The sequence below is a fragment of the Manduca sexta genome, chromosome 19, assembly GCF_014839805.1.
Source record: "Manduca sexta isolate Smith_Timp_Sample1 chromosome 19, JHU_Msex_v1.0, whole genome shotgun sequence".
Classification (NCBI taxonomy): Eukaryota; Metazoa; Arthropoda; class Insecta; order Lepidoptera; family Sphingidae; genus Manduca; species Manduca sexta.
In genome coordinates this window covers 11,193,310-11,221,202 of record NC_051133.1, presented here as the reverse complement: position 1 = coordinate 11,221,202, position 27,893 = coordinate 11,193,310, and the positions used below count along the sequence as shown (strand labels likewise).

Genomic DNA, 27,893 nt, shown 5'->3' with positions numbered 1-27,893 from the left:
CATGAGCAAGTGAGTACTGGTCTTTTACTAACTTAGACCTTATTAGAACTTATTTTAATACTATATTTACGTAAACAAAATCTATATTTAGATGTTAATGAGAAAACAAGTAAAGGACTCTCAAAAGCTGTGATATATATAAATTTCTATAGTCCGTTCCATTTCCAACTACACTACAGTCTGTTATATCTTCAAATACAGGAGGAGGTTCCCGACACTGGTAAAGTATATACAAGACTCGTATTAGTATAAAATTGTATTAAATGTACTTATGTATAAATTAATTTATAACACTTCTGAGATACAACAAAATCTAAGTCTTTCATCCACCTATTTAGCCATTGCAGAAGCTAGACCTTTGCTAGGTCACGCGGTGTTTGCCGAATTTCTTTACATTTCCATGACTTACAATCTTTGACTGGTTATCAATCAGAATATCATGCTTATGTACATATTGCTTAAATTAATTGCTTTGGTGGTGATACAATATATTTTATATTCGCTCGAAGAGCGATCACCGTATACAAGGTGTTAAAACCCACCATACTGGCCCATGTAAGTGTCTCGCGTTCTTGAATCAGCCCGTGTGTATTCGGTTCCAACAGACCTGCATAATTATGTCGACTGCCGAGGGGTAATCAGCTCTCATCAATCGACATTCTATTGAACCCCACTCCACTTACCATCAAGTGCAGTGTATTCACTTTGTCGTTCCCGTAAAAAAATAGTTCTTTGGGAAATACATTTTATTGTGTTTACATTTAGTTAGCTATACTTTAGCGTCAAGATCACATCCTATACTTTTACTTCCGGGAATCTACATAAATATCTGTGTACAATAAATATAAAATATTTTTAACAACGAAAGTGATTTAGCAGTCAAATTTTTGCCATTACAATTAAGTTTTCAAAATAACGAACAGTTGTTTTTTTCGTAGCTCAATTTTATGAACTTTGAACAAAAACGTTTTTCCGTATGGCATATTCCTAATTGATAATTAATCTACCTTCATTGTTGTCAGTTCTTACGGTTGCTTCGATGCTGCGTGCCTGTCACCGACAGTCGGGGTTGCTGCGGAAACCTTCGCCTCAGCGCTGCAATTTATTGCTGCAACACAATGTGTTTTGGCAGATGTACCACAAATACCAGAAGCTAAAGTCTGTGGTACTTATTATTTTATATTATACTAGCTTTGGCTCGCGGGTTCGCCCGAGTAATAAAGATTTTCCGGTATAATAAAAATCCCGCTTTATATTTTCTGGGGATGAAATGGAGCCTATATTTTAAGTTAGACCTCTGGTAATACATTGGTGACGACTGCATTCAATTCGATAAAGTAGTTTTGCAACATACAGATAGACAGACAAAAATTATTAAAAAAAATGTTTTAGCTTCTGTTTCTCTAATAAAGATTTCCCATATACATTTTTATTCAATATTTTAAAGTACAGATATTAATTATTTATCATATTACAATTTTATTATAGTGCAAGCATGATAATTAAGTAAGATCTTAACGGTGGTTGACAATTAACATGAAACAGACGACCGATCGTAAAAACCCAGTATATTTTTTCGAGAACAAAATGAAGTTCTAGAAGCCAGTAAAATGTTCTGCCGAGTTTTTATTGGATAAAAAAGACGGTAGGATAATAGGATAATTCACTGATGTATGCCCAAAAATTCCAGAAAAAGAAACCTTTGACTTTATAATAGTCGGAGCTGGGACAGCTGGTTGCGTAGTAGCAAGCAGACTTAGTGAAATTACTAAGTGGAAAATACTACTACTGGAAGCTGGTGGGGATCCCCCTGTGGAAAGCTACGTAAGATTATTTTGCACATAAACTAATGACATGATTAATATGTAGATTCCCATAAAAATGCAAACTTCTCTGTATAATACTAAGTACTAAATGGATAGAGTCAGTTGCCAGATGATACAAACTTTATTAAATCTGACTATGATGCTATTTTTTTCAGATCCCAGGATCAACTAAAAGCATGTATGCCACCGAATACGATTGGAATTATTACGGTATTGATAATGGAAGATCAAGTAGTGGACTTATAAATAGTTCTATATATCTGCCAAGAGGCAAAATGTTAGGCGGTAGTTCTAATTTAGGCGGCATGGTTTATATAAGGGGAAATAGACACGATTTTGACAAGTGGAATGAGTTGGGCAACGAAGACTGGAATGCAGATATTGCTTACGAGTATTTCAAAAAAGTAGAAAGTTTGCAAGATGAACAATTATTGAATTACGCCGCAGTGAATGCCTATTACGGACACGATGGACCTCTAGTCCTCAGTAATTTCAATAACACTTACGATATTTATAATGATGAACTATTAGCTGCGTGGGAAGAGATAGGCATCAAAACTGTAGCTGACGTTAATACAGCTGGGTTCGGAGCATCTCCCAGGATGGTTACAGCGTCCAAGGGTTATCGAAATAGCGCTGTTACAGCGTACCTTACTCCTGATGTAGTAAGCCGGCCAAATTTAAAAATATTAAAACATGCACTGTGTACAAAAATTTTGGTGACTCCAAAAACAGGACGGGCATATGGTGTTAAAGTAGATCACAATGGCCGTAGTAGGACATTCTTCGCAAAACGTGAAGTTATTATTAGTGCAGGAGCAATAAATTCTGCTCAGTTATAATTGTTATCTGGAATAGGACCCAAGAAAAAACTAAAAGCCCTAAATATTAAGTCCATTATCGATTCACCTGCAGTAGGACGAAATATGGAAGATCACATCACCGTCAACATTCCCATTTTTGCAGATTATCCAGGTGAATTAAACGAAGCTGAAAACTATTTTCAAACTATGAGATATTTATATGATAGGTCCGGAACCCTTGCACAAGGCGGACTTTTAAACCTTGTGTCCCTATTGCCTGATTTTGAAAATGGAACCTATCCAGAAATAGAACTTTTTGGATCACTTCATTGGAAAAATTCATTATCATTGCGTAATGGTCTGGCTTCACAGTATAAATATAAGAAACAAATTTTAGATTCTTTCGTAAAACCCAATGAACAACATGCATTATACATATTTACAGTAATGTCGTTACATGCAATATCAAAAGGTTTAGTGACTTTAAGATCTAATAACCCTAAAGATGCGCCAATAATCAATCCAAATTTCTTTGACGAACCCGAGGATTTGGAAACCCTCGTTCGTGGAATACAGAAAGCTATTGAAATTGTTAATACAAAACACTTTAAATCTATAAATGCGTTTATAGGAAGAATCAATTGGCCAGATTGTGAAGGTTATGAGTTAACTAGTGACGAATATTGGAGATGTATCACATTAAACATCGGTGTTTCCGACTACCACAATGTAGGTACTTGTAGAATGGGACCAAATCCCGAAACATCCGTGGTGACAAGCAATTTGATAGTTCATGGAACTACAAATCTTCGTGTGGTTGATGCTAGTATTATGCCTTATCAATTGAGCGCAAATCCTATGGCAGGAGTATACATGATAGCAGAAAGAATTTGCGATTTGATTAAAGAATTTTATAACAAGATATAGGAATGTCAAGAAGTTTGGAGTGTTCCATAATTTATATAAAATATTGTCATTTGTATATCTTACAATTATATAAGTACTACAATACAAAATGTGAATCTTCTTACTTATAAATAAATTTTGGAAAATATTCCATCGCTACTCTACGTTTTTCCGCTTCGCTGTTTATATGTTTCATTGAAAACACTTAACTAGCCTATAGTAGTTTTCACTGGATAGATTGGTTTAAAAAGCAGCGATAGGCTAGTTGGGTGTGGAACGGTCTGCCAAGACGAATGTCCGCAGGTTCAAATCCCAAGGGCACACACCTCTGACTTTTCTAAAATTATGTGTGTATTCTTTATGAATTTATTGTTCGCTTTAACGGTGAAGGTAAACATCGTGAGGAAACCTGCACATCTAAGAAGTTCTCTATAGGAATTTCGAAGGTGTATAAAGTCTACAAATCCGCACTAGGCCAGCGTGGTGGACTAAGGCCTAATCCCTCTCAGTAGTATAGGAGGCCCGTGCTCAGCAGTAGGCAAGTATATAATACAGGGCTGATATTATTATTATTATATTAGATTGGTTTAAAATAGTTGTGTCTGAAAATCAGCGATAAATAGTGCTGTTGATTGCAAGTTTTAAGTTAAAAGATGTTTGAACAATGCCAATATTTAAAATTCATATTTCAACTTCTCTTTGCAACTATGGACGCAATCCTAATCTTTTTACTAACCCGCAATTCTCCGCATCCTTCTCCGAATCCTTACTTCTCTTTATGAAGGCAGTAGTGTATGAGTTTTACCAAAATTATATATATTTCTGAACGCATTTAAATTCTATTTCACAGTATTAGTTCAGTGTACTATAATTATCTGGTATTTGTTACAGCTTGTACACTTTTTATAATTATTTTACGCAAAACACAATATATTTACCTTCGCATGTTTTTTAGACGATGATTAAATGAATTTTGAATTAATTTAATGTACGATTTTATCACCACATTTAAAAGTCGATGTGAATAAATATATTGTATGTGCGTACGTGATAACATAACATTTCAAATACACGTGACAATTAATGCAAAGAAATAATTAAAAACTGGTAATCGTATAGGTACTACGTCCTACTCGGGGTTACGAATAGTTAAAGTTTGTTTCTGATAATCTAGTACTAAACCGACTCTAAAAATAATTAGATGAATAAAATGAAACGCTATTTTTAATTACCTTTACTTTGATTCGAATTATTTGAATTTTTTTAGGGATTGTTTTATTATCTGCGCGGAGAGCAAAAGCTAAATAAATTTAAAAGCAAGTGTAACTTTATATAATGCTTTGTACTCTAGCAAGCTGTTAGCACAAACGTCAAGACTACCCAATGACCATAAACAGCCTAAAATATTAATTTAGAAGGCACTACACACAGCTTCGTGCGCAGTATGATGCCTTTCCATAGTTTTTTTTATTGCTTTGAATTACAAGAAGAGCTTGCCGTTCGTCTGATGGTAAGCTATACGTCTGCCCATAAACAGTAGAAACACCATCCATCACCTTGAGATATAAAATACTGTTTGGTATTCCACTGCGCCCGCCATCCCGAGACGTGAGATGTTAAGAGTCATTATGTCCAGTAGTTACACTCGCTACGATATTCTTCAAACCGGAACACTACAATGACTACACACTGTTGCTTGGCGGCAGAAATAGACATTTCGGTACGGTACGGTATTGGTAGGTACCAACCTACCCAGGCGGACTCACAAATAAGAGGCCTACCACGGTTGTTTGTTTTCTATTGGAGTTAACGATTGTAGAAAGGCATCTAGTCTGAGATCACAGCACTACGCATCATTCATAATTTCGAAATTATTTAATTATCATAATATCCTGTAAATTTTTACAATGGCTAACGAGGTAGTATTGCTACTTAGCACCAAATTATATGGTATACTTACAGCCGTTTTCAACAAACGATCCTAATCACATTTTTTCGGTATATCTCAAAAACTGACCAATTGGAACAAAGGTTTTATGACATGCTTACAAATAAGTTTAAACACAGGTGTTTTTATGATACTGTATGAAATTTTATGTTTGCCCAAGAGAAAGTTGGCATCTTTAGTATCGTAGGTTTCAAGACACTAAAGCCGAAGCTATATTGAAAAGTCATTCTAAAGGAAAGTAGAAAAAAAAAGTTTTTCCTATGTTGAGTAAAGGCAAAAACTCCTCTTCGTGTTAGGACCGTTTTCCTAACATGTCAGCCAAAATTCAGTGTGACGAATTTGACCATCAAATATGTCCAAACCATGTTTCAGACCGTAATCCCATGACGTTTGTTAAACCGGTATCGTGGCTCTAATATGGTTGCGTGCAGACGGTTGGGTCGCTTATCATAAAGTGAGTGGCTCTCGTACTTCAGTTTTTTTTTAAAAAGTATTTTTTTTTTCTATAAGTGATCCATTTATACGTGGCTTGCATTACTAATGTAAAAGTTATTTAAACGACTTTTGCAACCGTTGTCAAATTATTTTATATAGACAAGTGTTATTTAAACAGCTTGCATTTAATTAAAAATAATAAAAATGAACATAATACACATTAAAATAGAATTAAATTGTTTGATGACTAGCTTTTTCTAACTGAAAGAAACGGTTGAAATTAAAAAAAAAAAAAACATAAAAAAATACAAATTTTGGTTTCATTTCACTCAAATATTTTTTATATTATAATCATCACATAGTATGTTGAATAAAATTGTAATACATAATATTATGTGTTCAGTTTATGTTGCGCTCTAGTGTCACTCCTAGTGCGCTGATTTTGACAAATGAGATGTATTTAGATTCGTCTTTATTTTGAGATGGTTATAGACTACATGTTTTTATGTTTTATAAAATTTAAATTTTTCCTAAAAGCAGCGCGGTTGTAATGCCATTCAGCCTAAAATCTATTTTTTATGGACAGATGGTGGTATTAATAAATATGATCAGTTTTATATTACAAAGTATCTATTAACAATTGAATATTAACAATGAATAATTGCGTATCGTTTTAGAGCATTTTCGTAAGGCACCATAAAAATAAATTAGTAAAAAAAAAAGTCTGAAACCCGACTACGATATAGTAACTGAATAGGACGAAATGAGACAATATACAGCATATCCGCATTGCGTAACAGATCGTCGGTTACCATCAGACGGACAGTTTTCTCCTTTACTTTAATACTTACTTTATTTTACTTTAATAATATATTACAAAATCGTTTGAGATACTATAGTCTTTGAAACTACTATTCTGGACCAATTTTTTTTCACCAACTAATCCAATATCCTTAAACGCTAGATTACATTTTATCCTGAAAACTAGCCAAAAGCCTGCATAAGAACTTGTAAGTAAAACCAAGTCCTGTTGTAATAGGCCAGCATTATTGTGTCGACTGCTGAAGGGTAATCATCTCTCGTCAGTTGACATTCTTTTGTACTCCACTAACTAAACATCAGGTGCAGAGGGGTCACTTTGTCGTTAAAAAAACTTGACTTTAACTTTTTGTAACCTTATTGGCTAGAGGGCGACGCGTCGCTAGGCTAAGACCTATTTCAAACTAGCTGCGGAGCTGCATCGTGGTAGCAGCGTAGAGATAACGCGGTAAATCCATAATTTTTGTCACAACACTAACCAAACTACAAGAAAGGACCTAAGAGAGCCTTTAGTTTGGCGCTGTGCTGCGCGTCAGCTGCGCCTTTCTTTTATATGGATTTACCTTACTTGATTAACTTTAAAGCCACCCTAAAGGACACTGGCGATCGACTGCATTCTTAATTGTATATTCTTGATTATTATAGAAAGACGCATTGATGTTTGTATTTTTGGATATTTAAAGACGGTGGAGCTCACTTTACACCAAATTAACCTGATACACCGTTACTGACTAATGGTATTGGTATATACGTACCTATAATTTATAATTTAGTATAGAAATATTTATAAAGGAGTCGAAGGTAGTGCGACCCGACCTGTTCTCGATCTACCGTCCTAATAAAAATCTGTTTCGTTTACGTAAGTTTCATTGCGCTTTGTCTTACACAATACATTGTGAAGATATTATTATATACACTGGCTATATATTAAAATGCCTATTAATAGGGCCCCTTGTATATAATATAAAGGCAATCATAATGATTTAACAATGTAATTTCTGTGCATGCCATTGAACCTTCACATTGAAAATTAAATGTAAGGGCTCATTATAGTTACGTGGCCAAATTTAATAATGCTTTTATTACTCAAGCCATATGTTAAAGTCACTGAGTAGAAACCGATTGGCAAACAATAATTTCCAATTATACAACGTGCAAAATTCCACTCATAGGTACGCGGTTACCATAACTTTCGACTAACTTCACCGTTTTGGTGGCGTAGTTGTAATGCGTACGCAGCAAGAGGCTGCCGCGCTAAGGTCATGGGTTCGAATCCCGGGTCGGCACAGTTATGCCGGTCTGCCTAACTGCTTCTTCACTCTCCGCTTAAAGAACCCCAAGTTGTAGGAAGAAGGGTACCCGTATTTAACTCTTTCAGCTTAATGGTGCGACAGAAGTATGAATTACTAAACCTTTTGGATTAAGTCGGGATGGCAGAGACTCCGAAACTGTGGTTTCGCAAATTACACATGGTTTTGTTAAGGAAAGGACAGGATAGGAAATATTAAACAATTCTTCAGAGCATTCACCGTAATACAGACAGTAGAACACACTGATTGAGGTGATGTTTCGACAGCTGCAATGGCTTCAAACTTTTTAATACGTCTTCGTCATTCATAATACCGATAGCCTGTCGCTGCGATTAGGTTAAGGCATCGAGCAGTCCAAAAGGATGCCTCTCCAGGATGTCGTTGGATGCGGGCCGCTTCCAATAGGTCGATAATCTTTGGGGGAGGCCCTTGTTCAGCAGTGGACATCCTGCGGCTGATAATCATGATGACGATCGAACATAAAATAACCAAAAAAAAGAAAATATTTAATTTTGAAATTAATATTTTTACGTTATCTTGAATTTTTTTTAACTAATTTATTATCATTGCCAATATTAAAAGCAATTTCTAATTAGCTATCTTGTCATGTGAATACGTTATTTTAATTTTAAGTAGACAAGTGTGACAATATATAGTGCGGTGAGACACTTAACTTCTATTCTATCGATAATGTCGATAAGTTGTAAATAATGGAAGAAAAAAGAAGAAATTAAGTATTTTTTCATAAAATTCTAATATTATGCACTTTTGTAACTACCAATTCCGTAAAAAAAAATTATGTTGGATAAAATAATATTTTTACGTTTAAATGTTTAAAACATGTACCACGCTATCTATCACATTACATTTCATTCACGATAAGAAGACAAACTAAGGTTTTTTAAATTCTTTCAATATAATTATAAATAAAATCATTGTACTTACTAATGTTTTTTCGTAATTGTGTTTTATTTCTTTGCAAATAATGAATCATTGTATGTCAAATTAATTATTGCTTTTGTAACGTAGAGGTTACAGAGGCCAAATCTGAGCATTGAATGAAATCTGATAATCGAAAAACGTAAATAAAAAAGTGTATGAGTGAAACGTGTACGTGTGTAAACAGTCGACAGATTAATAAACGCCTTTAAAATGATTATATAAAACACCAAATTAAACCACAGTATTAATATACTCACCGTATAGCGTCAGATAAGTAACATTATTAATATATACATAACTTCGAAAAAACAGAGGGAAAGTCTGAGAGGTTCGAAGCTACAACATTAATCTAGGCAGGTCGTTATGGTTCCAATTGGGTTATCACCATCTGTTTTACTGCATTTGCTGTTTTCTAAGACCTTGACAAATTAATTAAATTTTATTACTTATATTTCGTAGTCAGGCAATATATATTTTTTTTGTTATTTGTAATTAGTTACGAGTTCTTATCACTTTTTGAAGCATGTAACCTTAAAAAAATATTTATATTTTTTTACTTTACTATTATAACTTAGATGAAAGACATCTGTCGCTATGTGTATACGTACTAATACTTATTGTGTATAATGTTATGTCCAAAATTACTATTTTTTAAGATTTTATAGGAAAACAAGGTACATAGTACCTTTGAAGCGCTTTTTTATCTGATGTGTGATAAAATAATTTTATTTTTGACTAACTTTTGCTCGTAGCTTTGCCCGATTTGAATAGTTTATTCGGGATGAAAGCCCCGCTATATAGTTTCCCGGCATAAAAAGCAGCTTATATCCTTTCCAGCGTCTCAAACCATCTCCATACCATATTTCATCGTAATCGTTTGGTAATTTATGAGTTTTTTGCGTTTAGACAGACAGACACAACAGCTGACTTTATTTTAAAAAAAATTAAGGAAGGGAAAATAAATATTACATTTTTATTTTATCAAATATAATCCTTAAAATAAAAAAAAAACTGAATTATAAAAATAAAATATAATCTATCGATAATTTTTTCCCATCACTGTGGCAATGATGAAACATTAAAAGACAAAAAGTAAAATAACGCCTCTTGAAGCAAACATTAGGTTTCATAACGCGTTGACTTTACTCGAACATGCAGTTTCGCCGCCAGTATTGTTAGAGTATATCGCCTGAAAATACACTGAAATGGGCGGGTGAGTATTTTTTATGCAATTTTATTATTAGAACATTTTTTTATTATTTATAATTATAATTAAAGATTTTTTTAAAAAAGGAACGCATTGAATAATAAGAATTCAAAAATATTTGTTACGCATCGCTGGATATGTAAAAAGAAGACAGCCATTACGAATTACGAGTTTTGGTGATCTAGTCGCACCATTTATAATATGGTAGAAAATTATAAACATTTAAAATATAATATACTTAGTTGATCATGTTCATTCGAATAATTATGCAAGAAAAATTATTATTTTCAAATTAATTTATTTGCGGTATATTCTGTGCTAAAATCAATTAAACAATTTTGAATACTGAGTGGGTACATAGGCAAACAAAAAAATGTACATATAATTAATCGATGGTCAGTAGATAAAAAATATATAAAACTCCGTAATAAGACGTACATATTATCTTTTTTCTTAAGTTAAACGCCATTAGCATCGACAGTTGATCAATACAATACTTCTCTTTTTCTCCTCTGCAGGGTCCGCAGTTAGGATTGTGGTTTCCAAATGATCTCTTTTGGGTCCATTCTTATTTTTAGTCTAGATTAATGACCTGTATAACATCTTTAACAACATGGCAGATGTAGTATTATTCGCTAAAGGCATCGTTAATTTTTAAATTAAATGGATGGGAACATAATCTTGTGGAGGAAAAAAAAGCACTTAATTAGATTTCTTGCTACCAATTTACTATTAAATGCGGCAAAAACTAAACGTGTCCGATTCTCGCTACTGAATCATAAAAACTGGTTAAATATTAATTTAGATGAAAATAAGTTAGTACTAGTACCCTTGACGACGAAGACGAAGAGCAAGAGCTCTTGCTCGTGCTCTTTGGAGTTTCAGTCGATAGTAAATTGCAATGGAGACCCCATATACAGAGATTTTTTTGTAAATTAAGTTCCAATTTTTTTGCTATAACGAAAATAAGACAGCTACTGGACATAATAAGACTTATTAATAATACTTAATAATATTTCATGCCTTAGTGTGGCCAGCGCAATGGAATACAAAACAATACTTTGTAATTCAAGGTGTTGGATGGTGTTTCTACTGTTTACGGGCGGTCGTGTCGCTTACCATTAGGCGAACGACAAGCTCGTCTCGCCATTCAAAGCAATTAAAATATTACTAACATAGCATTCATAGCATAAAGTCATATTGAATTCTTCTGTGAGGTTCTGCTGCCTGCACACTATTTTTAGCTTACAGAAACGCGTAATCAGAGCTATTTACAGTTTTCATTCTCGTGATTGTCTTAGGGAACTGGTTAAGGAGGTGAATATGCTGGCGTTGAAGACCTATTTAGAATGAATAATTTGCTTTTATGAAAAGCACTGTCTTAATGCATACTAGAAAATAGATTAATTTGTTTCAAATTATGTTTTTGTAAAACTAACGAATCATACTTAGCAAATAGTATTCAATTTTATAATGTACTTCTTTACGAAATAACCTATTTGCCCGAACACAAATTCAAACGGCACGTGAGCATGTTGGGCGTGTTAATGGCTAAAGAGTATTATAATGTAACCTTCATTCACCTTATTTAATCACTTTGATGATAAGAAGGTTTGGAAAATTGATGCTGCACACCATTACCAACTATGTAGGCATAAATTAGTAATTAATTAATTGCCTAGACTATTTTCTCTCCATGCGTTCACCTACTTTTGTGATTGACTATACGTACTTATAAAATCGATATTATAATTATTTTAAATATTAATTAGACTATGAATTCGACACATTCGTATAAATTATTAGCATTATTTTTGACACACATACATTTTTATATACGACCAACTGATCAGTTTATTACGTTTACCTTTATAATAATAAATATAATTGTAAACGTAGGCGAATGCACACTGTACACCGTTAATAAATAATAATTTAATTCCCTCTCTATTTTTTGTTTCTTATTTCCATGGTTAATTTAAATTGAATTTCACCCCATTTTAATAGTAATATGCTTATATAACTTTTCCGACGCTGTAGTCGTAAAATGGTGGAGGATTATGCTTTATGATTATGATTATAATATATGATATATATATATATTATATGATATAATATATTATTACACACAAGTGTGTGTACATTTTATTGGAAACAAATAAACACGTGACTAAGTCCGGGTTATCATCATCATCATCACTTCAGCCGGGAATCGTCCACTGCTGGACATAGGCCTCCCGCATTGAGCGCCACAGGGACCGGTTCTGGGCCGCCCTGATCATTATTTTACTTATATTCTTACGATATTAAATACCATGTTCTGGTTATAAAAAGTAATTGCATCAGTGATAATACAATAATAATTGACTTGTAATAAACAAATTATAATGTTAAAGTACTGTACCTACAGTGAGATAGTAAATGAAGTGTAATTCATTACGTTAAAAGTTATGAGTTTACTTATGTTTAAACTTGTTTTATACGGTGATATTCACCCATTTTTGTCAAAAGATGTGCGTTTGTAGTAATTACTTTTGCCATTATTTTGTAGTTTTTCAAAACAAATAAACACACATCACGCATTTATCCCCGAAAGGTTATGTAGAGGCGCAACCAGGGCGCATCCACCTTTCGCCAAGTGTGTTCCATCTCATGATGAGATAGGGGGCGAGCCTATCGCCACATCGGACACAAATTCCAGACTCCGGGCGGATACTGAGCAGAAAAATCCAAATATCATTTTACCCGACCCCGGGATTCGAACCCAGGACCTCAGAGCGCTGCCGTACCGCGCATGAAATACAACTACGCCACCGAGGCAGTAGTTTTTCAATATTTATTACAAGTTTTGCTAAAGTAAATAATCACTTTTATCACAGTTTGAAGTTGGAAAATTATTAACTGTTTTTTACTTTCAAAATTATTATTAAATAATAATTTTCTATGAACTGTTATAACAATTTTCTCTTAGAATACTATTTTTCATACTTTTTATTATAAAATTACTTTAATTATTACAAATTAAAAACATTTCTTTACGTATTCCAAGTAGCTGCGAAAGCTTACAGGCACTACTCCCGCGCATATGGGCATAACTGTGTGCTAGATTGATGTAACATGGGTCACTTTTATGCAGAGAAAGAATACAGGCTCTTTTCTCTCGACAGTTATTACGTAAAGTCGCAATATCTAATATTTGAGTTTTGTATAAACATAAGCAATTATTTCGTAATAACTTTTTTATCCTTATATATTACATTAACATACATTTTCATTAGAAAAAAGTATATTATAAGTACTATTGGCAGTCTTCCCGGTCGAGGCAATTTCTCACTGACAACCATAGCAAGAAGAAAGGAAAAGAATGGGCAGTTGAAGTGTAGACTACAAGACAGACAAACTATAACAAATACGTACATAATAATAATGTATAAGAATAGATAACACATATATAAGAATAATTTAATCAAAACGATAAATTATACTATATAATGTAAAAAAAAATTACCAAGTTTTAAATACTAATAAGTTTTTTGCTTTTCACCAGGTTCGACTGCTTTGAGTCTTCATGCCTCGCGCCCACCACTGGGGTAGCACCCCAGACCTTCGCGTCAGCCCTGCAATTCTTCACAGCAGCGCAATGCTTTATAGATATTCCAACTATCCCTGAGGCTTATCTCTGCGGTAATTATTTTATTATTAGATTTAGTACATATTATTCTGCGAAAACAATGATTGCATTAAGACTATCAAAAATATCCTTAAACATAACTTATATGAATAGCCAATGATTGTTCGATAAATAGATGTAGAAGTAATTTCTGAAACTATTTATGATACGGAAGATTCATTCAAAGATTCAAAGTCTAGAACCATTATCCCTAAATCTATTTGATGTGGTCAAAATTTTCGCGGGAACGTATTAAAATGCGTGGCAAGCCACGCGCCAAAGCTAGTGCTTTTATGTTATTAAAGCCGCTTGGTTAAAATTATGACAATTTGCCCAAGAATAGCAACACCATCCAACATTTCCTACAAAGCACCTCTACGCTACGGTTTTCACCTCAAGGCATCAGACGCTAAGCTTGCTAAATCCACTGTTTGGGATCTTTTCCTAAACCTATAATATAATTGTAACAGGTTGATATCTGTATATTATAGATATTGAATAAAAACTGATATGAGAGTATATATTAGAGCAATAGAAACCAAAAAACAGATTTTAGAATTTTCATCTGTGTGTATATTTGTAAACGTATTGCGCAAATACTACTATATGGAAATGAATGCTGTTTTCACCGATGTATAGCTAGAGCTCTAACTAAAATAAAGGCTCTGTTTTATTACGGTAAAATAATAACGCACGATTTTTATCTCTGAAAATCTTTTTGACGCGGCCGGAGCCGCGAACAAAAGTTAGTTTATTAATAGAAACAGAAATAGAAATAGTTGTGTAGTAGTTAATAGTTTCCACTGTATTACTTACTACGCTAAATATTCTAGATTTCGAAGAATTCGACTTCATAATTATCGGTGCTGGGGGCGCAGGATGTCCACTGGCCAATAGACTTAGTGAAATACGCCACTGGAAAATACTTCTTATAGAAGCTGGTGATGATCCTCCTGTTGAAAGCTATGTGAGTATTTACTTCGTGAATTAAAATGTTATCACTGTATTAAGATGGCAAGAACGATTTAACAGTATAAGTTAATTGTGGCCATAATTGGTAACAAAAGCTATCTCATAATAAATTGAAAATATATCAATTATCATTGATAGCATTCATAAACAAAAACGAATTCATATTTCAGATCCCAGGTTTCAGCAAGAATTTTTACCGCACTAAGTACGATTGGAATTATCAAAGCATTGACAATCGAAACACAAGTCAGGCTATCAAAGATGGTTCCACATATTTGCCGAGAGGTAAAATGGTTGGTGGTTCTACGGGTATAAACGCTATGTTTTATATAAGGGGCGTCAAAAGTGATTACCAAAAGTGGTACGACCTAGGGAACTTAGACTGGTCTCCAAGCGTTGTAGAAAAATACTTCCATAAACTAGAAAATTTACAAAACCAGGAACTATTGAACAATCCAACTATCAGCGCGAACTACGGCCATGATGGCCCAGTAATTGTTAATAAATTTAATAATAGTTACGGATATATCAATGATAATATTTTCCGTTCTTGGGAAGAGATCGGTATCCCGAACGTCTTAGATATAAATACAGCTGGTGGCGGATCTGGTAAAACAACTGTAACGGCTTCTAATGGAAGGCGTCGTAGCGCATCTACAGTTTACCTACCACCTGAAGTTGTTAACAGACCAAATCTGAGTATTATAAAAAACGCATTAGCCACGAAGATCATGATCAACCAAGAAACAAAAACGGCTTACGGAGTTGAAGTGGATCATAAAGGCGTTAAGAAGACTTTCTACGCAAAACGTGAAGTAATTCTTAGTGCGGGAGCAATCAATTCTCCCCAGCTTCTATTGTTGTCTGGTGTGGGCCCTAAAGAAGAATTGGAGGCTCATAATATAGAATGTATTTACGATTCTCCTGCTGTAGGAAAAAATATGGAGGATCATATAACCATCAACGTGCCTGTGTTTTCTAACTATCCCGGTGAAAGGAATCAAGCAGACGCTCACTTTGATGTCATAAAATATTTATATAATCGTACTGGGTATTTGGCACAAGGTGCCTTTTCTGACGTATTAACATTTTTCCCATTATCAGAAGAGACTCATCCAGAATTCGAGGTTTTAGTCTCACTATATTGGAAAAATTCAACAACACTTCGTGACACTCTCTCCGCTCAGTATAGATATAAACAAGAGGTTTTAGACTCCTTCGTGGTTCCAAATGAAAAATACGCATTATACGTATTCACAGTAATAGTCTTACATCCCATATCAACTGGTTCTGTATTCTTAAAGAGTAATAATCCGAAAGATAAACCACTATTCGATTCAAACTTCTATAGTGTACCTGAAGATTTGCCGAAAATAGCACAGGGTTTGAAGAAAGTTGCCGAAATAGTAAATGCCAAATATTACAAGTCTAATGGTGCATTCTTAGGAAGAATAAATTGGAAAGATTGCAACGATTATGAGTTGAACAGTGACGAATACTGGGAGTGTATCGCGTTACACACTGGCGTAACCGATTATCACAATGTTGGTACTTGCAGGATGGGACCAGACCCAAGCACTTCAGTGGTAGCTAGTGATTTAAAAGTCCATGGAATAAATAATCTTCGTGTAATAGACGCTGGTGTTATGCCTGGTCAATTGAGCGCTAATCCTATGGCTACAGTGTACATGATCGCTGAAAGATCTAGTGATTTGATCAAACAATACCATAGAGAGTTAGAGTAAAATATTTCCAAGTTTAAGTTTGGTCGGTACACGCGTGACTCTCCTGATCGGGTGCTGCTTGTGTGGACCAAAATTACACCTAATTTGCATTTATTGTTAGTACTTATTAAATTTTGATGCGATAAATAAATTGTATCATTCCAATGAAACTTGCCTACATTAATACAATAAATCAATTGTATTTTTCTGTATGAGTTATATCATATTTTGTTTATTACTGAGAATCAATTACGTTTAAATACATTTATATAGAAAATAAAAGTTATTTGGGAGTACAAAATTATGCTCTAAAAATCAAATGAAACTGTGTACAAAATCGTTTTGAAAAGAGTAATAAAATTATGGAATCTTCATAATATTAAACATTTTATGTGTTCATTAAATTATATTTTTTAAAATTTCATATCATACAGCGAATGATTTTAATGTTTTATGTAATACATTTGTAAATAAAATATAAATAAATTAAAATAAATGAAACGTTTCATTAGTTTATTTATTACAATTATTTATTTAATTTACAGCATTCGTAAGTATGGAGGAATATGTATTTGTTGTCCTATCAGTTCTAAAAACAGATTGTTCCCAACTTTTTTTGAATTCGATATTAAAATTTAAGCATGTATATCATTTGAATGCCGATATCCATGTATACCTTTAGAGTAATATAATGATTAGCGCTAATATGTGCATATATAGCATCACCGGATTTTCCTTTCCTAAATTCAAGTAGGGTAACACACCCACATTTGTTCAAATAGTTAGGTCCAATATAACAGCAGGCGAACTTATTGCCGTATATCGGCCAGGATTCCAGACTCCGAGCTAATATTGAGCAGAAAAACCCAAATCCCAATAATATTCTGCCTCGGGGATCGAACCTGAGAACTTGGTAACCTGGCGACCAGGCTCACAATACGCCAATGCCATGGGAGCAGTAGATATATGTATACCATTCAAAAATACACGTAAAAAGATTGTCTATTTTTCATCGGTTATAAAGGATATTTTATTTTGTGTAAGCAGACAATGGCTTCAGCCGCCTATTCGGAGACTATGAGCAAACAATAGGAAATATGATTACATCAAGACGTAGGCGATAAGGCGCCTACGTCAGACAAAAATGTCGTCAAATCTTTAATATTATAGACTAGTTTTCTCCTGGCTTTGTTTATGTGTAATTATTTCCCGGAATAAAATTTTCATTGCGTACTTTAAGAATAAAAAAGTTGTTTATATCGGGTAAGTCATGGACGTGGTCTGTGTACAAAATATCTTCTGAAATGAGTGTTTTATGCATCTTTTATTACTAATAATTATTAGTACTATTTATTATATTATAATATAATTGCGAATATTGACGAAAATGTTTGAATGTTTATAAGAAGTAGACGCAGAGACAGCTGAACGTATTTGGATGAAATTTTGCACATGGATAGACGATGTCCTACATAAATATGCTGATTATAAATCGGTAATTCATTCCCCTGAATATACTATAAATTAACATACGAAATGGAGACATCTCACAAACGTTAACAATCATAGTGTCAGTAAGTTAAAAATTAGTGATAGCAAATACCACGCAATGTAAATTCACCGAGATTCAGTAATATGAACTCAATGGTGTAACTACACGTGCATGTCCATGCCAAAATCATCAAATCAGCCCTTTCACCATGTAGCAAACATTTTATCCGGTGACTTTTCTTGGTTTCAGTACAAAAATATAACTCACAAAAAACATACAAAATTATGTTATATAAATATTGACATTCTCCTGAACGCTCTCGCGTGTACTACTCCGGAATACTGTAGGCTTCTTATGGTTCCGGAGTCATTCTAAAGTGCTGATGGAGACCACCATGGGATTTTTAGTCAGTATTAATCCGGCATACCCTGTCTACCTTGCATATGCACGACAGGGATCCAAGAGGATTTTCCTTATGAAAAAAAAAAACTTCTTATTTATCCCGGGAAAATATTTATGCTAGAAAAAGATTTTCACGCAAACAGAGCCGCAGGCAAAAACTAGTGTCATATATTCTTATTTAAGCTGATTAAAAGTAACATCTAAATAAATATAAACATTGAGAAATTACTGAATTAATTAATTTGAAGAACTTTCATCTTACTATTATTTTACATATTATGTTTTTAGACTTATTTGTTCATATGTTAATGAACAATAACGTCAGCGTAGAATAAATAAAATGTTTAAAATGGCATGTAGCAGTTTTAAATTAAATAAGAATAATCGTTTATACAGCATTCGATTAAACACTTTATACATTGCGACATACGACATATATCCCATTCACAGGGATTCATTTTATCACAAAATAGTAGCCATAAAGACGTAAGTACCTAAATACTTTCATTATTAATTCAAACAAGCGAAACATAACTCAAACCTAGCTCTGTAAATGGGGTATAAATCCACACTAGTAAAATACTAGTTACAAATTTAACTCAGCCCTATAAATTCAGACTTCATTCCTAATGCATTAGGAGACGAAACATACCCTGCTTCCTATTTGATTCAAACTCAGTTCTGGCCACATGAGTGTTTTAATATCGTAGTATATCAAAATTGATTATTTCTCTTGAAAAATTATATCTTGTCGATTCAGTCAGGCATAAGTTGTTTGTTGCTTAAAACTATTTTAAATTAATTAATTAATTTAAGGTTTAGTTTAAAACAACCTGTAATCGATTGTTGCTTAATTTAACAATTTAATTGAAGCCATTGCCATAGTAATTGTAAAATAAAATATTAGTACGTCAATGTTGATAATTTCTCTTGAATAAATATATCTCATCGGATCAGTTAGGCATTAGTTGATGCTTTCAACTATTTTAAATTAAATGATAAGTTTAGGTTTAGTTAAAACAGTTGTTAGTTAATTTAGTTGAAGCCATTGTCATATTCATTTTGAAAACAAAATATTCATTGTTCGTTGACGCCACGCGTCGTGTGTCTGGTGCAACATTTAACGGCATCTGCTCGTTGTCTTATATTATTGTTTTATTTATTTACACTTTGCACACATGTTATTCAGGCGGATTTAATGCTAAAACTTAATAATAAATGTTTTATTCTTTTTTTCTGTTTTAAGTTTCTACTTATATATCTAAATAGTATTAATAACAAATATTATTATTATATGCCGTGTATCCTTTGTTGGAGTTCCTTAACGCCCGAAATTAATAATGTATCTGCTATCCAAGACAGAAACCTATCTTAGATTGCCGACTATCTTTCGATTGCTCTCCTACCGGCATGCCAATATCTTAACTCGACTATCCTTGCTTGCCTTCAACGATAGATCGCTGGCAATCCTTTCCAGATGTGTTCCCTCCTGACCATTCCATTTTATGTAGGATATTCCATTCGTAAAAAAAATACTTTTTGTATTATCCATACAAACTATTCGTTTAAATATTTGTCCAATTGCTAAAAATAAGACTTGGAGTAAAAAAAAAATATTTTATGCATTTTAGCCCTCAAAAGAAATAATTAATAATTAATACATGTCATAATTAATAACATGTAATAATTAGTACATGTCATATTTAAGGTACAAACTATTTAATGAGTTGAAATGGAACGTGAATAACGTGGTTGCTAACATATTTTGACACTGAAGTTTAATAACATTGTTCATAATAATAATATATTAATAAATCTTTAAAGGATTTAGTTTTTAGTATGAAGTACGCAGTAAACTCGGTGCCATATAATAATAATTAGACTCTGTACACATTATCCAGTGTTATGGAACAAATTACAATTCCGTTATACATAATTGTCGCATAACTTTAACCGTTTACGCAGCGCACGAAACAGAAGCTCTCAGAAGTAATCAATTTTACCCGTTTTTGGTCCCATTGGTCATGGTGTGATGATATATACCCTATAATAGCCATCCTCAATAAATGGGCTATCCAACACTAAAAGAATTTTTCAATTCGAACCGGAAGTTCCTGAGATCAGTTCGTTCACACAAACAAATAAACAAACGTACTCTTCAGCTTTATATAATTATAGTATAGATAATCTATGGAAATGTTGCCTGTTTCTATGATATTAACTTTTAACTAATAAAACTATGTTAATTTGTAATAATTGTTACTTTGAATTACAAATGTAGATAATCAATAAAACTAAATAACAGTGATTGCAAAGGTATTTTATTTTACTAAGTAAAGAAGTTATTTTGCTGTTCTTTCTCCAACATCTTGATTCTCTATATTGTTCTCATTCAGCAGTTGATAACTCCACTTCGGTTGGAATTTCCTCTAACCTGTGATTCCGACAAATATTGTGCAAAACTGCAGTTGCAATTATTATTGCTTGAACTTTAGGTAAAGATAAACGCAATGTCAATGCAATCACAGGGAAGTGACGCTTCCATGTACCAAGTATCCTGAAAAGGACAATATAAATATTTCCTATTCCTGAGCAAAAGTTGATGGAATGGAGAAACACCATAATTCTTAAAAAAACGATGCAATGGCCCCTTGTTAGTATCTATCTAATAGTTCGGTAGGTACAATATTTTTTGTAAATAATGTCAAAAATTATTTACCTTGTACATAGAAGTAACACGGATATACGGCATCAGTTTAACTAACAATGATTGGCAAGCATATTTCGAAAGCCTAATCTAAACGTGAAATCATACCCGTGATGAAGCGCGACTTTCAGTTTAGCTATTTGTACTATCAGTATCGCTAGTCCCTCCAAATCACTGTCGTCACTGTCACTAGAGAATATGGATATTTCCATTGCCTTTTCGTTTCCCTCAAAATCAGTGTAAGCGATATTCAAAACATATGGAGTAAACTGAGAAATTGGTCCGATTGGAAAATGCGATTGTTTACAACAATCAAATCAAATGTCAAAACGGGTAGATAGAGTATTGGCAAGCGTAAACTGTTATTTTCAAACAGAGGGTAATCTATGATCTGCAATCCGTCCTCTCAAAGATCGATTATTGTCAGAGATAGCTTACTCAATCTATGGATTGGTTATTGGCATGCTTTATCCATAAAAACAAATGAATTATCAGTCTTAGATAGCATACATTGGATTAGGATTGGTTATTAATTTCGGGCGTAAATAAATAAATAATAACAAAAGGCCCAACGGAAGATCAACGCTGGCATCACTGTCAGCATATTGCTGAGTTGGTGCCTTTTTTGCGACAAACATAGTTTAAGTGTTTTTTTGTCTGTTTCGCTTCTTTGTTTGTTATGTGTATGTAACTTGTGTTTGTTGCAAAATAAATTTCTTTTCTTTCTTTCTTTTTAATGCCATGAGCATCCTCTCCTAGTCAAGCTTAGGGTGGTGTAGAGATAACGGAGACTAGTACATAACAAAAAGAAAGGGAAAAACACATAATAAGAGTAATAATGAAACAAATGTATGACATAATTATTATATGTACCAAGTTAAAAAACTATTACACTATAATACTATAATAGTAATACATTTTAAAACCCAATTTACTTATTTCGCTCATCAATAACTAATGTAAATGCAACGATTTATGATACTTAGGTAATGATAATAATAAAAAATCACGTGGCGACAACTTGACTGCGAATTGCGGACATTTATAGGCCATAAAACGAGTGGTTACAATCCTATCAACACAGCCTACACACATTTACGATACGAATGAGTATTTGTACACTACGTCGATTCAGATTAATAGCTTTAAATAAAATAAATGTTAAATACTCTCATAACGACCCTGTCTCATCACTACACAGGGTCATTTTGACATTGCGTTACTAAATGAAACCATATACTTGTGCTCACCTTTGATGACATTGTGCCAAAAATCATGGTTTTAGTTATCTGATTTTTCGATAATTTTGTAGTTTAATGCGAATATGGCGTGTGCGTGAGTGTATTTCTGACTGAAAGTATGATGTTGCCGCTGGGACCAATACTCTTAGAGTGGTAGTTGTGGCATTAGGGCGCATAATTTTTTTTTTTTTTTTTTTATTAATATTTATTGTGTTCGAAACTTACACTTTTTTTATTTTACATCTACGGCTCAAGTAACCTATTATAAAGTGCTATTTCCAAGTAGATGACTATATGGTTTCATTTAGTAACGCAATGTAAAAATGACCCTGTATAAGTTGTATTCTGTCAAAATATTGATGAGAAAAAAACACAAATAACATCGTCGGGGAAGGAGGAAATTTTCCGTTAAGGAACCAGACACAACAGGTATTGCTAATATGTATAAATGTGGTCTGCAAATCGTTTAAAAATAATTAGATTTTATATAAATTACGAAAAGCGACAGGAATTGGGTTACACCCTTCGCTACTGTCGTCGTAAATTATATTAATTAATAGTACAAGATCCCTAGTACACTTGTCATCGTTTATTACTATCACTCTGATTTTTCGTGAGTAGCTTCCTATTCACTAGACGCCCAAGTTTTTCCTTACAGTAATATTGGTAAATGGTAGCTTAATAAGGATGGCAAGGATAAAATATGTTGATTTAACGAATTTTAAAAATTTATTACTAACCGAATTTCTGTTTGTTAGTTATCGAGATAATTATCTAAATAACGTGAAAAAATATTTGTCCTACAAAATATAAGGTTTGGTTAGGGAGTCCCCTCTCTCCAACATGTATCATACACAAGGTCATGAAAAATAATTACTAACCAGCAATTTTTTTTTTATTGGTTAGCTAACATTTGCATAGTTTACCACTCACAGTGTCCTACAAATTGCGTGGTATGTTATCCATGTTAAGATATTTGAGGATAGAATCAACATGGGACTATATCGCTGTTTTGGAATACGATATAATTTCTTTTCGAGTCAAATTCATTAAAAATTAGTTACGAAGATAAAATTATAATTCGTCAATTAAAAATGGCTACAGATAAGGAAGTACGACAAGTGTCAATGTCATTTATTTATTTTAGAGCAACTAGTGGCAAAAAATGTTGGTAGTCTCCCGTCACTTAATATCGCCTTTTTAGTCTTGTGGAATGGTTTTTGGGTAGCAAGATGTTTGAGCAGTTAATTAAATAAATTGTGCGAGTTATCTATGCTGGTGCCATATGAATCATTTTAGTGAAAAATATATTGCACGTTATTTCACTACATTTTCTATTTTATTATTCCTGAACCATTTAGTAATATCAGATCGGCAAATAGGCAAATAAAAATCCTCAGACCTCTCTCGCTACGATTGCAAACATTAAACTAGTACAGTCCATCGTAAAAAGGCTTCAATACCACTTATTTACATTGGACTTGCGTCACCGTAATCAATGTAATAAGGTCTAAAGATCTGTAAGCATCCACTTTACGAGGCATAAAATGTATCTGAGCTCAATAAGCATTTAGATGTGTCATAGCTTTGAGTGTACGTCAGTGGTAATTAAGTTGTGGACATGGAATCATGAAAAGCGGACATTGAATATACACTATGTAAAATTTTGAAGAAATATGAAAAAAACTAATAAAAACTAACTCCGTTTATATACGATAATTTACTATTTTATTAAAATTTATTCCATTCTCGCTATTATTTTATTTTGAATAACAAATACCTTATATTTTACACACAGCTATATAATATAATTATAAAGTTAAGCCTAAAAGTATTGCCAATGTTGAGTATTATGAGAGTTAACATCTGAAATAAGCCTGGGGCGACGACCGCATTGTAATATTGTTATTAATTTTTATAGTTAGTCGTATAACTTATCATCCGGCGAGCGGCTTCTTTGTGTCATTCATTTATTAAAAAGAAAATATAATCTACTGCCTGCTTCAACCTATTCCAATGTAAATCGCCACAACACGCTCTTTACTTGTTGCCGAAACAATTTGACTTGGAGTTTACAACCGACCGCCAACGCAACGTTAACCCTCTCTGGGGTATAAAAACACTAAGGTTATACTTACAATACGTAGATTATATAATGAACTCTATGTTAAACATGGTACCATTGACATAATGAACAGCAGGCCGGGCCTGTTTTTAAATAGTTAATTGTTTTTTGTAGAATCGTTTCCGTAGTATAATTTCAATTAGGGCATAGGTTTAAGGAATACAATCTAGTCTTAATGTAATTTCGTGCTTAAGTATTCTTTATAATGATTATGTTCTGTGTTATGCCTTTTGTTTAATAAAAAAAATACCTCTAGCATTATCGCGTTATATCTTCTATAATAACTAATATTGATACATTAATAAATAACACATTACGAAGGCTATTTTCGCATTTTATCGCCGCTTAAAAATATTTTTTTTTCCAACTACATCCCGGGGCGGACTATGACCATGAAAGCTGCAGTAATACACCGCGATAAAATCCTAATACTCATTTTATTTCGATGTCTAACATTCGCGTAAACATAAGAAAACATTATATCACATACCATCAATTTAAAAAAAAAACTCTTTTTTTACGTTATTGTAATATTGCTATTGTCAAAAACGTTGGAACTCAATTATAACTCAATATTAGCACGAGACTTAGCAAAATTTAAAACTCGATTACAGAAATAGCAGCTTGCTATTCTGCTATCGCTTAAACACCATATCCACATAATTAGATACTAATTTGTTCTGCATTAAAATCGCTGAGATCTGGAATTGTAACGCTATAGATTCTAAGATAGTTATTAGTGTTGACAAGAAAATACATTTTCTTTAATATCATATGATGGATATTCCAAAGGCTTTTTTAGACGTTCCTCTAATGTGAAGGCTATTTCGTGTGATTGAAGATATCTGGAAATAAAGTGTAATCATTAACGTATGTAGTAAATAATATTTAGTCTACGAAGAGACGTTGTTGATAGGACACTATGTCTTTGATTTGATTGCAATCATCGCAATTCCAAAACAAATAATCTCCTCCTTATTTTGAAGTCGGTTAAAAAGTAACTCATTGCAACCATTTTATTTCGCGAGCTTAGTTAGCGTCACCATGGGAGCAACGTATCTTGCTAGTCGACACTATATTTGGACTAAACTATAATGCAGAACAAAAGACTTCCATAAGTACCTATAGACGTCTTTTAAAAGACATTTACGGTGGCGTGGGTAGTGTTGTTTTTATCGGATAACCCTTTCATCTAGCAGATAGCTGGAACCGCCCACGTGATTCGGTTGTGTTACCTGATTATTACTGAACTATGATCTTTTATTCGAATCACCTTTTTCGAGAAAATTCCATTTGTGAGGGCTGATTGACATTACGACTAAGCTCCTTAAATAAAGATTTCTAAAATGCTGATTATTTTATTGCTAGATAGGTCATTCATAAAAAAAATATAACCCAACTGAATATAAAAGCGAGATAAGTTGACATCTTTATACAAGAGCAAACATACTGCGGGAAAATACAACCGTCATTTTTAATTAATTTGAGTTGTACCCATCCTATGAATAAATATTATCTGATGTTTGAAAATGAACCCTAAATAAAATTATAATACCTTCTAAGTACATCGGTTAGAAGTATTAAAACTTAACAATTGTTTTGTGGCCTTTCTTCGACGAGTCATTTAATCCCAATTAAATATCCTAAACAAAATAATGCAAACGGAATATTGCTTTAGGGCAGAAATAGACATCGTATCTGCCTTAATGGGCTCTTGAATGCAAGACACGTCCCGCATATAAGAAGGTAGTGTAAAAACTTGTAGAAAGGTTAAAGAGGAAAATAAAATTATTAAGTAGCTAAAGTTCACATTTCTTGGTTAATATTTGTATTAATTTAAAGTGCATTATAACTCGGTAATATCATACAACTAGAGTAGATTCTGACTTGATACTATTTATAAACCACGAAGAGATCTGGGAAAGATTTTGTTTATTTATGAGAGTATACAAATACTTTCAAGTCCTCAGGGCGTCTCGTGCGCTGCCCCGACATTGTATACTCTGGCTTTTACCCGTCCACTTTGAGTACATACAATGTTCTAACAATAGCTTATAGAGAACCATGTCTCTTATATTTGCCCTATTTATCTGAATATTGATTTTTTTAAAGTAGTTATAGTTTAGTTATTAGTCATCGACATTTGAATTTTGACGTGGCAAATCTGTTTATAATAATATCGGCCCTGTATTATATACTGTCCCACTATTGGGCACGGGCTACCTCTATTACTGAGAGGGATTAGGCCTTAGTCCACCACGCTGGCCTAGTGCGGATTGGTAGACTTCACACATCTTCGAAACTCCTATAGAAAAATTCTCTGGTGTGCAGGTTTCCTCGTGATGTTTTCCTTCGCCGTTAAAGCAAGCGATAATTCACAAAGAATACACACATAATTTTTTAGAAAAGTCAGAGGTGTGTGCCCTTGGGATTTGAACCTGCGGACGTTCGTCTCGGCAGTCCGTTCCACAATCAACTAGGCTATCGTCGCTTTTTTATGTTATTTACCATCGTCTTATTGTTAAAATGGGTGTGGGCTTGAGCTATCTGCCACGAGGTCTTTATTTCGATGTCCATGTTGGGCAACATAAAATATTTGAGTTGCCCGGGAGCTAAGTTGGGACAAGAGTATGTGTGAATTGCCTAATATCTTATATGGGTCTATGGCTTTAATTATATGATGGAACTGATATGAGTTTGACGAAATGTAGACTACACCTCTGCCTAACCCTTCGCGGATGAAACCGTGAGCGTATATCGTAAGTATGCATGTTTACACTTGTTCATATATTATTCATATTGAATAAATTCTACGAATTTGGCAATCAACAATTTTTTTTTTTTTGTTACGGATGCATAAGAAAAATATTGAGATACAAGAATCCACTATCTTAATTCAAATGAAATAAAGAGATGTGATTTAATTTAATCTATATTGTTATTTTATACATACGCTGTAAATAACAGCTGTCAATTTATATATTACAAATTTTTTATACTCTGTGAGTTATATAAATTAAACCTTATCTACCTAACAATAAATGAACTTATCCCATGACATACATAGATATTGCAGTAGATTTTTTGAATAATATTAAATAAGAAGTCTATTCTTCTGCTTCATTACCGCCTATTTGCAAAATTAATGGCGCCTTGGATTTTAATTTACTCAATTACAAAGTGCGAATAGTGAATGCATTTCCATTTGCTTTTCAATGACATTAAAAGCTAAATTAGTCCACTAATTGTCTACGGACTTGCACTGATAGTTTAAGCATATTATCGATTCTATTTCAATAAAAAATGAACCTTAAAGGAAAGAGGGTTACTTACACATTTCAAGTAATAAATTAATATATAATGA

At 33.1% G+C, this 27,893-nt stretch overlaps 2 protein-coding genes across 2 annotated transcripts; both read left to right on the top strand.

Annotated features, from left to right (window-relative positions):
- The first annotated feature begins 1 nt into the window (after nucleotide 1).
- LOC115440358 (glucose dehydrogenase [FAD, quinone]) lies at nucleotides 2-3,530 on the top strand. Its single transcript, XM_030164622.2, has 4 exons — nucleotides 2-9; nucleotides 1,023-1,165; nucleotides 1,691-1,824; nucleotides 1,982-3,530. Exons 1-4 carry the CDS (start codon nucleotides 2-4, stop codon nucleotides 2,666-2,668), a joined length of 972 nt encoding a protein of 323 aa, XP_030020482.2. The 3' UTR covers nucleotides 2,669-3,530.
- Nucleotides 3,531-10,113: 6,583 nt separating this feature from the next.
- On the top strand, nucleotides 10,114-16,969 carry LOC115440361 (glucose dehydrogenase [FAD, quinone]). Its single transcript, XM_030164625.2, has 4 exons — nucleotides 10,114-10,202; nucleotides 13,744-13,880; nucleotides 14,700-14,833; nucleotides 15,009-16,969. Exons 1-4 carry the CDS (start codon nucleotides 10,195-10,197, stop codon nucleotides 16,581-16,583), a joined length of 1,854 nt encoding a protein of 617 aa, XP_030020485.2. The 5' UTR covers nucleotides 10,114-10,194; the 3' UTR covers nucleotides 16,584-16,969.
- Nucleotides 16,970-27,893: the final 10,924 nt, after the last annotated feature.